Consider the following 13599-nt stretch of genomic DNA (forward strand, 5'->3'; position numbering starts at 1 on the left):
TGCAAAACCACAGGGGAGATGGGAGGGGGTGAGGAACAGGGGGGACCCTGTCCAGTCACCAGGTGCCCTCTCTCTGCCCTGCCCTGGGTCGGCACTCACCTCACCCACCACCTTGACTGTGGCACCTTCATTCTTGAGGCGCTCAATGGTGAGAACAGGTGTGGTGCTGGGCACGACGATGGTGGCGGGGACGCCCAGTTGCCTGGCCGCATATGCAGCTGCCATGCCTGCATTTCCCGCTGCCAGGGTCGGGGGTGGAGAGGGTGTCAGTGCGGGAGCATCTGGGAGCCCAGGCAGGACTGCTTACCCTCTCCTGGGGGCTCTGGAGTTCCCCCCTCACCTCCCCACCCTGGGTGACTGCTGGCCTCCCCCTGGAATTCCAAACTGCTGGCTGCTGCCAGTGTTTTCGATGGCACATTGCTGGGGAAACCAGGGCTCAGAGAAGCGGAGTACTTGACCCCAGGACACACAGCAGAGGACAGGATGGGGAAGCAGGTCACTTACCGGAGGAGCAGACAAAATGTGCACAGCCTTGCTTGGCCCACTGTGGAGACAACAGGAGAGGCACTCAGGCCCACCTCCCAGTCATTGCCTACGCTCTTCCTGTCCACCTGGAATACCTGCCAGGATTCCAGTGGACACAGACCTTTCCTTCACTCGGAATTTGTTCTACCTTGTCTGAGACTGCACCGCCCCTCTCCAAAGAGACTGGCTCAGGAAGGGGTGGAGGAAAACAGGCGACTGATGGCTCTGGGATCAGTCCTGAGGGACCCTCCTGGAGGGGCACCCCTCCACCAGAGGAAGCCCTAATGGTGGACGCTCAGTCATTGTGGGGAGTCAGTAGGCTTATCCCACAATGACTTTAATTTCACACAGCACTGGCCCTGCCCTGGTGAGGAAGGAGGACCTGCCACCCCTGTCCAGACGATGCTGACCCGGTCCCGTACCCTCTTGCAGAAGTGCCCAATGCCCCGGATCTTGAAGGAGCCGGAGGGCTGGGCACTGTCCATCTTGAGGTAGACGCTGGTGCCGGCCACTTTGGACAGGGCCATGCTGTCACGGATGGGGGTCCTCACGTGCAGGGGTTCTCCGGACATCATTCCTGGCAGAAACGAAGGAAACCCAGAGGGTTAGGAGAGCCAGCCAGAGTGACCCCTTCCTTCGCTTCCCAGCAAGCCAAGCAAGGGCTCAGACCAGACAGCATCCTGGAGACCTGGGCTCTAATCACAGGTGGGCCACCTACTCGCCATGTGACATCAGACAGGAAATCACGCTTTGGCCTCAGCTCTGTCATCTGTAAAATGGGGACAGGTATCACCCTCCACTCCTGACTTCTCACACATTTGCTGGGAGGCTGAAGAGATAACACTCAAACCTTGTAGCTTTCAAAATGCACGAGGTGAGGCTGGGCACAGTGGCTCATGCCTGTAATCCCAGCACTTAGGGAGGCCAAGGCAGGTGGGTCACAAGGTCAGAATTTTGAGACCAGCCTGGCCAACATGGTGAAACCCTGTCTCTACTAAAAATACAAAAAATTAGCTGGGCATGGTGGTGCGTGCCTGTAATCCCAGCTACTTAGGAGGCTGAGAAAGGAGAATCACTTACTTGAAACCAGGAGGTGGAGGTTGCAGTGAGCAAGATCGCACCATTGCACTCCCGCCTGGGCGACAGAGCAAGACTCTGTCTTGAGAAAAAAAAAAAAAAAGAAGAAGAAGAAAAAAGAAATAGCCAGGCATAGTGGCAGGCACCTATAATCCCAGCTACTCAGGAGGCTGAGGCAGGAGCATCACTTGAACCTGGGAGGTGGAGTTTGTAATGAGCCAAGATCAAGCCACTGCACTCCAGCCTGGGCAACGGAGTGAGACTGCTTCTCCAAAAAAATAAAAAATAAAAAATAGTCTATCTATCTATGCGAAAATTCAGGGACACCCACACACATATCCACACACACATACTCCATCCACACACACACACACGATCCACCCCCACACACAATCCATCCACCACACACGATCCATCCACACACACACACAATCCATCCATACACACACATATAGTCTACATGTTTCTTTTATTTTTTAAATTTTTTTATTTGAATTTTGTTGTTCACATGTTTCCATGTGCACAGAGCATCTTGGAAAACACGTGTGACAGGCTGGCCAGGGTGGGGCTTTTGAGGAGAGCTGGCCCTCAGGATCATAGCACCCACTTTTTGCATGGTTTGAATGTTTTACCATGTGCCTCTATTACTTACTTAAATGCATACATTAGAAAAAAACCCTGGCAGCTGGCTCTTCTGACATGCAATTCCAAGTATCTTGGCTTAAATGGACGATCCCAGGACCCAGCAGAATGCCTGACTCATAGTAGATGTTCAATAAATATTTATTTAAAAAAAAAAACCCTAACTTTTGGGAAGCCCAATATTCAGTTAGGAAAAGCTCTTTCGTAATTACTAATTTTGTCATAATTATTATATCATTGACTAATCACTTAGCTTTTAAATTTTATTTATTTATTTATTTATTTATTTATTCTGGTAGAGGTGGGGTCTTGCTATGTTGGCCAGACTGGTCTCCAACTCCTGGTCTCAAGTGATCTGCCCGCCTCAGCCTCCTAAACTGTTGGGATTACAGGCATGAGCCACAGCACCTGGCTTGCTGTTATTTTAAGTCACATTTTGGGGTAGTTTGGTACACAGCAACAGGAAGCAGACTATTAACATAATTTGCCCAAAGTCACACTGTGAGTGAGGCAGGGAGGCAGGGAGGCAGGATTTGAACTCACCCAGGAGCAGTTGGCTCCAGGGCTCAGGCTCTCTCTGAGACCCATGGGCGTGGCTCAGGCTCCCGCTTCTGGGATGGGCTCTCAGGGATGAAGCAGTTGGGGTGGCCTGGGGTCTAGCCACAGCCACATCTGCCCACCCAGCCTTTCCATCTCCCCTACCTTCCGCTGAGAGTCCCAGGGTGGATTTGATTCTCTTCAACTTGGGCCCGGCCAGAAGAGATCAGCAGGCGTTGGCTGAGGAGTGTTCTGGTTCCCCCTCCCGCCACCATCCCAGAAGGCCAGGCAACGGTGGCTAGCCAGAGACCCATCTCCAATGCCACCTCATCCAGCCCCCTGTCCCGGGCACTCTTGAACTGGACATCCATCCCCCCGTCCCAGAATGAGCCAGACATCCCTTGGTCAGAGGGAGAATGAGGGGTGGGGATCCCAACTTCCCCACCAGCCTTAGCATTCCCTAACTAGGTCACTGCTTGTCTATATGAATTAACTGACATTCGGGGCCTGGGAGGGGAACTTGAACAGACACCCTCTCTCTGCTGGATCTCTTGAATAAAAGTCAGAGACTGGGGCACACTTCAAAACAGGACGTCCCCAAATCAGAATGAACTTTCAGCTCCTGGAGCTTAATCCCCAAACAATGGGATCCTGGTTTTTATTTATTTATTTGTAGAGAATCTCCCTCTGTCGCCCAGGCTGGAGTGCAGTGGGGCGATCTCAGCTCACTGCAACCTCCACCTTCTGGGTTCAAGCGGTTTTCCTGCCTCAGCCTTCTGAGTAGCTGGGATCACAGACGTGCACCACCATGCCCGACTAATTTTTGCGTTTTTAATGGAGACAGGGTTTCACCATGTTGGCCAGGCTGGTCTCGAACTCCTGACCGCAAGTGATCCACCTGCCTCAGCCTCCCAAAGTGGTAGGATTACAGGCATGAGCCACCACGCACCCACTTCTGACTGACTTGACATTAAAGGCCGGTGTAGGTCACCAAGGCCTGGCCTCAGGGACAACCGGGGTGGGAATCGGAGGAGCCGGCCACGGAGACCCTTTTCAGGTGGATTTGGGGCTCCATTTGTCCCAGGCGGTGCCTTCAGGTAAAAGGCCAGGGCTCCCTCTGCAGGCAGCCCCTTCTCTGCCGCGGCTTTCCGTGAAGCGAGCATCCGTTAACTGCATCCAGCCTGCCAGTCCCACCCTACCCCAAGGATCAGAAGACTTCAGAAGACGTTGTGCCTGGGGAGGAGGAGGGAGGCCCTGAAGCTGCTGTCTGCCCACTCGACTTCAGCAGTCGGAAGCCGCCTTCCCTCTCACTTGGTTCGCAGTAAGCATTCAGTCGGTATGAACTGTTATGAAATCTGGGCTAGACACCTTAAGTGCAGGTCATCCTTTCACCCTCACAACCTGAGGAGGAAGGTGCTACACTCATCCCCATTCTACAGATGTGGAAGCTGAGGCACAGAACTGGACACAAACTCAGACAGTGTTTAGGCCCAACTGGCTCTTTTTAAAAAATTTGAGACAAGGTCTTGCTGTGTCACCCAGGCTGGAGTGCAGGGGTGCAATCATTGCTCGCTGCAGCCTCGACCTCTTGGCCTCAAGCGATCCTCCCATCTCGGCCTCCCCAATAGCTGGGACTACAGGTGTGCACCACCACACCCTACTAATTAAATTCTTTTTTTAGGTCAGGAGTTCGAGACCAGCCTGGCCAACATGGTGAAATCCCATCTCTACTAAAAATACAAAAATTAGCCAGGCGTGGTGGCACACACCTGTAGTCCCAGCTACTCGGGAGGCTGAGGCAGGAGAATTCCTTGAACCCAGGAGGCAGAGGTTGCAGTGAGCCCAGATTGTGCCATTGTGCTTCAGCCTGGGTGACAGAGTGAGACCTCCGTCCAAAAAAAAAAAATTTTTTTTTTTTTTTTTGTAGAGATGGGGGTCTCACTCTGTTGCCCAGCTCAGTCTCGAACTTGTGGCCTCAAGCAACCCTCTCGCCTCAGCTTTCCAAAGTGTTGGGATTACGGGCATCCGCCACCATGCCCAGCCTTGACGGACTCTTTCTATGCCTCCCTCTTCCCCTGGGAAACCACAGGCTAACCCAGGACACTCCAGTCCTGAGGTGGGACTGAGGATGGGGCCACTTACCCGACAAAGGTGATGGATCTGAGCAGCAAACAGAGCCAAACCAGCGAGGGAGGGAGGGATCAACTGAGTAGATAGCCCACGAAGAGAGGGGGCTGAGGACGGGTGGGCAGTCTTCTGAATGGTCCCAGGGGCTACCCAGTCCTGGGCTTTATTCCCCTGGCACCTCTGGGCAGCCAATGGGGCCCTGGGGCTGGCTACACCCTCCCTCCCCGCCGCCAGGATCCACCCCCCTGGCTCGAGGCCACTGGGGCTCTCAGAAGGGAGGGGGAATCTGGCCAAGCTTTCTTCTTTGGCAGCTTCCTCCTGCCTTTCCCACAACCCATTCCTCCTCCCTCTTTCCACTTCCTCTTTCTGTCCTCAGTTTTGTGAAAGGAAAATAAAAAATTGGGACCCCAACTCACTATGCCAAAAGAAAAAAAATTAAGCTAAAAGCTGAGTCATGCAAGAAACTGCCTATCCTTTAGTTCCTAAGCAGATAGCTTCAGATGAAAGGTTAAATACTGGCCCGGCATTTTGGGAGGCCGAGGCGGGTGGATCACCTGAGGTCAGGAGATTGAGACCAGCCTGGCCAATATGGTGAAACCCCATCTCTACTAAAAATACAAAAATCGGCGGGCTGTGGTGGCACATGCTACTCAGGAGGCTGAGGCACAAGAATTGCTTGGACCTGGGAGGTAGAGGTTGCAGTGAGACAAGATCTCGCCACTGCACTCCAGCCTTCGCAACAACAACAACAACAAAAAAGGTTAAATATCCCCACAGGTCGCTACTCTATGTTCACGTTATCTTTTTTTTTTTTTTTTTTTTTTTACTAAAATAAAATTGAGATGTTTATTACTTTTCTACTGACAGCAGTGAAAATCACTGGAAATTATACTTTTGTCCTTTTTAAATGATTTACATTTAAATCATACTTTTTCAAATAACTGGTATAGCAGATAAAATTCAGTTTTAAAATCCTCAAAACACTCAGATATCAAAGATATACTGATTTTTTTTCCATTAGTGATGAGAAGAAATAAGACATCCAGTTTCATTAAGATCTGACAATTGCACATTTTAAGTACTTAAATTACAGATAAGGAGTATCATTTGTGCATTTTCTAGGTTCATATGGTAGTTACACATCCAGAAAAGTTTGAGAAACACTTTGAGAAGACACTACTAGGCAAATAAAATTTTGGACCATTAACTTAAAGACGAGAATACATGGCAAAAGAAAAACAGAACGCAAAGAAAGCTCAGGAAACCAAATGAAGAGGATGTTTTGGGATGTGTACACGTTTCTGCTTCTGCACATATTTTCATGGAAATCATTATGTATAAAGAACTTTGAGCAACATCCTAATTGGCTCAGTGCACGTTTGGCGGTAGTGCCAGCCTGTCTTGTCTTTAATGCATGGATTCATAAACTTCTTCCCTACCTGCATCATGTTCATGTTATCTTATGTAAGCGTCGATTTATTGAGATCAAGACAAATACGTAATTGACTATTTCCCTATCTGCCCCTCTTCTCTTGCAAACTGTGGATTTGATAATGTGACTATACCTTCCTTCTTTCCCCTCCAGCTTGCTTTTCTCATTTAAATACTGACACCCTAAAGTCATCTCTGGAGAAAAGCACAGACCTGTCTCCCAGGTGCATTCTTAACCTTGGCAAAACAAACTTCTAAATGGATTGAGACCTGTCTCAATCTTTTTGATTCTTTTTGACTTACAGATTGGAGACTCATGAAAGGGACCCTGGGTGGAGGTGGCCCTGACCTTTGACTAATTTCCTGTTGGTGCTTGGTACCAGCTTGAGCTATCTTTTTTCTTTTTTTCCTTTGAGTCAGGGTCTTGCTCTGTTACCCAGGCTGGAGTGCAATGGCATGATCTCAGCTCACTGCAACCTCCATCTCCTGGGTTCAAGCGATTCTCCTGTTTCAACTCCCCAAGTAACTGGGAGTACAGGCATGTGCCACCACACCCGGCTAATTTTTTGTATTTTTAGTAGGGATGGGGTTTCACCATGTTAGCCAGGCTGGTCTTGAACTGCTGACCTCAAGTGATCCACCTGCCTCGGCCTCCTAGAGTGCTGGGATTACAGGCATGAGCCATCACGCCGGCCTTGAGCTATCTTGATTGCCCCCCAAAATAAGACAATTTGCTGAGGCCTGGGAGGTCCCCACCTCCGGAGAACTCCTGATCTCCCCAAATTGGTTGATATCTAAGGTTGATGTCCCTGAACAGCTCCTTTTCTGCGTTTTACTAGTTTTCAACAAGGAAGGTGAGTTTTCCAGCTTCCATGATGACGGCAGGTAGGCACCTCCTTTCTGGAGTTCCACTCGTGTCCGGCAGGGATGGCAAGTGTGAGTGTTCCCTGCTTCTAGGATGGTAGACAGCAGTCTTCAGCCTGGCTCCCATGACTAGAAGTTACGATTAACAACCAGCTGGTCTTAATTTCGCCCTACTTTTAGAGCACTCAGTAACTGCATACATTGCTCGACTGTTTGTTTCCTTTGCTTGACTGTTCTTGTTCCTGTTGTTGTTTTTGTTGTTTCGGTCTGTTTTCCATCAGATTGGACCAACTCCACTTGACTTGGTCAAATCTGAAGGAAAGTTTCAAATTATGGCGAACAAGGTCTTATGAATCGGCTAAATTCCAGCAGCTAGGAGAAAAAAAAAAAAAGGAAAAAGAAAAAACAGCCAGAAAAAGAAAAAAAAAAGAGAGAGAGAGAAGGATTTTGATTACCTGAGGGGCGTTATTTACATAACAAGGCCGTCTTTTGCCAGCCAAGCCAAATTGAAAGAGGCTACTGGCTGTCACCTCACTCTAGTTCAGTAGCTAAGATTCTGTCCCTTTTTCACCACCGTGGCCTGGGCTTGGTTCCTAAATCAAGTCCTTTCTGGTTTGATATTTGTGTTACTTTTGAAATATCAGCAGTTTGTCCCTGCTAAAATATGGTAATGAGATTTAAAAGGATTTTGTAAAGAGCTCAGTGGTTAAAAGCTTAATTAAAGGCCATATCCAAGATGCGCGTGTGTGTGTGTGCGTGTGTGTGTGTGTGTGTATTTATTTATTTATTTATGGGACCTTAATGCATTTTTTCTCTCCTAGGATCTGGTTTATTTTGAGATGGAGTCTTACTCTGTCACCCAGGCTAGAGCGTAGTGGTATGATCTCAGCTTACTGCAACCTCCACTCCCTGGGTTCAAGTGGTTCTCCTGCCTCAGCCTCCCAAGTGGCTGGAATTACAAGCGCATGCCACCACATTGGGCTATATTTTTTGTATTTTTAGTAGAGACATGATTTCACCATGTTGGCCAGGCTGGTCTTGAACTCCTGGCCTCAAGTTATTCACCGGCCTTGGGCTTCCAATGTGCTGGGATTACAGGTGAGAGCCACCCTACCTGGCCAGGATCTTGTGTTTTGAGAAAAAGTTTTATTTTTTCTTCTCAGTTGACTGAATTCTGTTTTCTCCAATTTACTTCTGCCTGTCTCCTTTCTCTTGCCACCCCCTACAGCTCGAGGAACCTAAAATAATTTCTGACAGTTTGGGATTCCTTAAGGAAAACAGAGAAGGTGCCAGACTCCTTTTTGGGGAGAAACCTCTGTTTTTCCTTATGGATCCCTAAGAGTATAAACAGGTAAGTTCCTCTCAGAACTTCAACTGCTTGCTTTTGTAATGTGTTACCTGATTTCTTTTTTGACTAAAATCGTTATTACAATGGGGGCTACTCTTGGATGTTTAAAATAAGAGAGGGTCTGGATGTGGGCCTAGTTATATAAAGAAAAATTTTTTTAAAGATAAGAGAGGGTATGATTTAGACACTTAGAGAAATGTCTTTGCAACAAAGTGCACTGTAAAAGCATCACGCAGCCTACGTCCACCATGTCATTCTCTTTGGAGACCCAGGATTCACTGTGGGCTCTGCCCAGAGCTCCGAGTTCCAGTTAAAAGATAGAAACTAAATTTAAAACTACCTATCTAAATAAAATAGATTTATTTAGCAGATTTCTATAACTTTATGTTTGATTTGCTTTTTTTTTTTTTTTTTTTTTTTTTTTTTGAGACTCTGTTGCTCAGGCTGGAGTGCAGTGGTGCGATCATGGCTCACTGCCGCCTTGACTTCCCAGGCTCAAACAATCCTCCCACCTCAGCCTCCCAAGCTGGTCTTGAATGCCTGAGATGGGAGGAGGTCAAGCCATCCTCCCATCTCAGCCTCCTAAAGTGTTGGGATTACAGGTGTCAGCCACCATGCCAGCTGTGGCATCCATTTTAAATCTCTCTAACACACCCAGAGTCTCTTTCCTCTCTTTCTGTACTTTGAGATAAACATTTTGCTATCTGATTTTCATTTAAGAGTTGTTTATTTAGTATGTAAATTTAGGGCTCTCTAGCTGGCAGTTGCCTAGGGTAATGAAACAGGTTATCCAGAAATTAGAGGTTGGGCTGAGTTGGGAGCCCGAGGTGGGAAGATGGCTTAAGCCCAGGAGCTCAACACCAGCTTGGGCAACATAGTGAGACCCCATCTCTACAAAAAATAAAAAATTAGCTGGGTGTGGTGGCCTGCACCTATAGTCCAAGCTACTTGGAAGGCTGAGGTGGGAGGATCACTTGAGCCTGAGTGGTTGAGGCTGCAGCGAGCCATGCCCACACCACTGCACTCCAACCTGGGCAACAGAGTGAAACCCTGTCTCAAAAAAAAAAAAAAAAGGAAAGAAAAGAAAAAGAAATTAGAAGTCTTAAATAGGAGGAAAAAAAAGGAAGTCTTATGAATTTATAAGATCTCCCTCTGTGTCTAATACATGTATATATATGTGTTATATATCTAATGTTACTACTAAAAATAGATAAAAAGAGCTTTAATTAAGTGATTTAAAGAAAAAAGTACTTAAATCAGATACTTTATCAGAAAAATAGACACTCTGAGCCCAAATGCTTTCTCAGGTTCACAAAACTTGGGACACCAATTCACTCTGCCAAAATTGAGCTGGAAGCTGAGTCACACAAGAAGCTGCCTTTCCGTTCATTCCTAAGTAGAGAGCTACAGCAGAAGGTTAAATATCCCCCACAGCTACTCTATGTTCACCTTATCTTATGTAAACTGCTGATTCACTGACTTGAGACAAACACAGACCTGACTAGTCCCCTACCTGCTCCTTTTCTCTTGAAACATGTGGATTCAGTAGTGTGACCGTACCCCTTCCAGCTTCCAGCCTGCTTTTCCCCTTTAAATATTGAAGACCTAAAATCATCTATGGAGAAAGGCATGGACCTCTCTTCTAGTCATGCCCTTGCCCTTAACCTTGGCAAAATAAACTTTTAAATTGACTGAGAACTGCCTCAGATACTTCCCTTTTTTTTTTTTTCTTTCTTTCTTTCTTTTTTTTTTTTTTTGAGATGGAGTCTCACTCTGTTGCCCAGGCTGGAGTGCAGTGGTGAGATCTCGGCTCACTGCAACCTCTGCCTCCTGGGTTCAAGCAATTCTCCTGCCTCAGCCTCCTGAGTAGCTGGGATTACAGGTGCCCACCACCATGTCCAGCTAATTTTTTGTATTTTTGGTGGAGACAGAGTTTCACCATGTTGACCAGGCTGTTCTTGAACTCCTGACCTCAAGTGATCTGCCCACCTTGGCCTCCCAAAGTGCTGAATTACAGGCGTGAGTCACTGGACCTGGCCTGATAGGTCTTGATTTATAGTTTCTTCACTTGCAAATGGGGACAATATCTACTTTCCAAGGACCGTTAGGAAAATGGAATAAGGATTGTGTGAGATAATGCACTGAAAGTTGCTAGCATGTGCTTTTCACGTAGGAGGTGCCCAAGAAACAGTAACAGTAATAGAGCGAGAACGTTTAACAGCCACTGAGCCCTCAGCAAGTACCAAACCACAGAGGAGGCAGGTACTGTTATTATCCCCATCTTACAGAAAGGGAAACTGAGGCACATGAGATTGTCATTTGCCCAAGATGACCCAGGCAATAAGAGGGAGGAGCTGGCCTCAGAACCCAGGCAGTCTGCTCCCAAACCTGCAATCCGAAACAGGCTGGACGTGGTGGCTCACTCCCGTAATCCCAGCTCTTTGAGAGGCTGAGGCAAGCGGATCACTTGAGGTCAGGATTTCGAGACCAGCCTGGGCAACATGGTGAAACCCCGTATCTACTAAAAATACAAAAATTAGTGGAGTGTGGTAACGGGCACCTGTAATCTCAGCTACTCGGGAGGCCGAGGCAGGAGAACTGCTTGAACCCGGGAGGAGGAGGTTGCAGTGAGCTGAGATTGCGCCACTTCACTCCAGCCTGGGTAACTGGAGTGAGACTCTGTCTCAAAAAAAAAAAAAAAAAAGTTTCTAACCCCATAAATACACCCCATAAATATATACACCTACTGCATACCCACCAACATTTTTTAAAATTAAAAAAAACTAAAAGCCTCCAAGCAGAGCAGTTCTGTATTGCCTTCCCGCCTCATCCTTTTATGACCTTTGGCATGAAGGGGTGGGTGGGTAAGACCCCAGGGGACCAGGGTTCAAATCCTGGCTCTGTTGTTTCCTAGCTGTGTGGCAATGGACAAGCTATTCTGCCTCCTGGAGCCTCGATTTGCTGATCTGTGAAATGGGAATGATATTGGTACCTCCCTTCTAGGCTTAGGTGACTTGATAATGCGTGTGTGAGAGGGGCCTGGGATTGACTGTTTGGTAAGTTAGCAGCCATCGTCATCATCACTATCATCATCATCATCATCATCATCATCACAGAACTGGAAGGTCTTGCATCTGAAAACTTTCCATGCCCCATGCCAAGCCTCTTGTTTGTCTCCAGCTGTGTGGAGATCTGTCTGTCCACAGGGCAGCACACACATACACACACACACACACCATACACACGCACAGAGGTCTGGCTGGCTCTCTCCCTGGCCCCCTCAACAAAGCTCTCTTGTCAGGCTGGCCAGGCCGAGAATATTGATGAGACAGAGGGCAACCAGGGTACAAACAGCCTGCTCAGCCATTGTCCTCTGTGGGACAAGCTGTCCCCTCTCCCTGGCCCCCTCTGACCTTCCATGGCGCTCCCAGGCTCCCTCCCCAGTGGGGCATCATCCATGGGCAAGTTTTGGGGATGAGGGGTGACAAACCTAGGGAGAGGCGGGGATGGTGAAGGTCACGTGGAAACAGAGCCTCCCTCGTGTGCATCTGAGTGTGTACAGCTGGCGCTCCCATTGCTGGAGCACCTGCCGGTGCCTGATCCCATGCCTTATGTTTCCCAGGTGGGGTTTCTCATAAGCCCCAGACAACCATGGAATGGGCATTTTGATTCCCATGGTACAGGTGAGGAGTAGGCTCAGAGGTGGGTAAAGTGACCACCGGGAGCAGCAGGTGGCGAGTGGCAGTGCAGGAAGGTCAGCTCAGGAATCCTGAGTCCTTTGAGGACACAGGGCCGGTGGAAAGGGTTGAGCAGGCAGAGGGTGGGAGAGCTTGCCTGCCTGGTCACATTCAGAGGTCCCAGATTTAGGGTTTTGATGATATCTCCACATGAGGTTACCCACAAAATCAGGGAGTTCAGACTGAAGGAAGACAGCGATTCGCTATCTTACAACGCCAAATTAATTTACACTCCAGTGTCATGATTGAATATAGGGGAGGAGATGGATTTGGAGTTGCAAGTGGCAGGGACAAGATGACGAACTCTCTAGACCTCTGCATATTGTTCCGTTTGCTTCACCAAGAATGTATCAGGCTGGGCGTGGTGGCTCACACCTATAATCCCAGCACTGTGGGAGGCCAAGGTGGGAGGATCACTTGTGCCTGGCAACCAGTCTGTTTTCTCTCTCTGAGGATCTGCCCTGTTCCTTTTTTTTGAAATGGAGTCTTGCTCTGTCACCCAGGCTGCAGTGCAGTGGTGCAATCTTGGCCCTTTGCAACCTCCACTTCCCGGGTTCAACTGATTCTCCCACTTCAGCCTCCCGAATAGCTGGGATTACAGGTGTGCGCCACCATGCCAAGGTAATTTTTGTATTTTTTGTAGAGACAGGGTTTCACATGTTGCCTAAGCTGGTCTCGAACTCCTGACCTCAAGTGATCCTTCCACCTTGGCCTCCCAAGTGCTGGTATTACAGGCATGAGCCACCGCGCCCAGCTGCCCTGTTCCTTTGTCTTTTTGGTGTAAATGGAATCACACAACGTGTGGTCTTTTGTGTCCAGCCGCTTTCACTGGTGTCACGTTTTCACGATTCATCCACATCGCAGCATGTACCAGTCCTCCATTCCTTCTCTTGAATCAATATTATTCCATCCTATGGATAAGCCACATGTTGATTATCTATTTATCGATTCATGGACATTTGCTGTCTGAGTACATGTTAATCTTTTCTTTTTGAGTCAAGGTCACTCTGTTGCCCAGGCTGGAGTGCAGTGGCATGATCACGGCTCACTGCAGCCTCAGCTTCCCAGTCTCAAGTGGTCCTCCTGCCTCAGCCTCTCAAGTAGCTGGGACTAAAGGTGCGCAGCACCACGCCTGGCTAATTTTTGTTTGTTTTTGTAGAGACGGGGTTTCACTATGTTGCCCAGGCTGGCCTTGAACTCCTGGGCTCAACGAATCCACCCGCCTTGGCCTCTCAAAGTGCTGGGATTACAGGCATGAGCCACTGAGTCTGGAAACATCTTAATTTTTAAATATACAACAATAACAACAAA

General features: G+C 48.2%; 1 protein-coding gene across 2 annotated transcripts in view; it reads right to left on the reverse strand.

Moving 5' to 3' along the window:
- SDS (serine dehydratase) overlaps nucleotides 1-5065 on the reverse strand; it is an 11274-nt gene extending 6209 nt beyond the window's left edge. Inside the window, exons 1-5 of one of the 2 annotated variants that reach the window (XM_017946230.3) lie at nucleotides 4924-5065; nucleotides 1244-1294; nucleotides 948-1102; nucleotides 505-544; nucleotides 100-239 (exon numbers count right to left, since the gene is read on the reverse strand). In XM_017946230.3, coding sequence (XP_017801719.1) covers nucleotides 100-239; nucleotides 505-544; nucleotides 948-1102; nucleotides 1244-1250 — 342 coding nt within the window. In that variant the 5' untranslated portion in view covers nucleotides 1251-1294; nucleotides 4924-5065. The remainder of the gene's footprint in view (nucleotides 1-99; nucleotides 240-504; nucleotides 545-947; nucleotides 1103-1243; nucleotides 1295-4923) is intronic. The other variant, XM_003907200.5, reaches the window with a different exon arrangement.
- Nucleotides 5066-13599: the final 8534 nt, after the last annotated feature.

Source organism: Papio anubis, chromosome 9 (assembly GCF_008728515.1).
Source record: "Papio anubis isolate 15944 chromosome 9, Panubis1.0, whole genome shotgun sequence".
Lineage (NCBI taxonomy): Eukaryota > Metazoa > Chordata > Mammalia > Primates > Cercopithecidae > Papio > Papio anubis.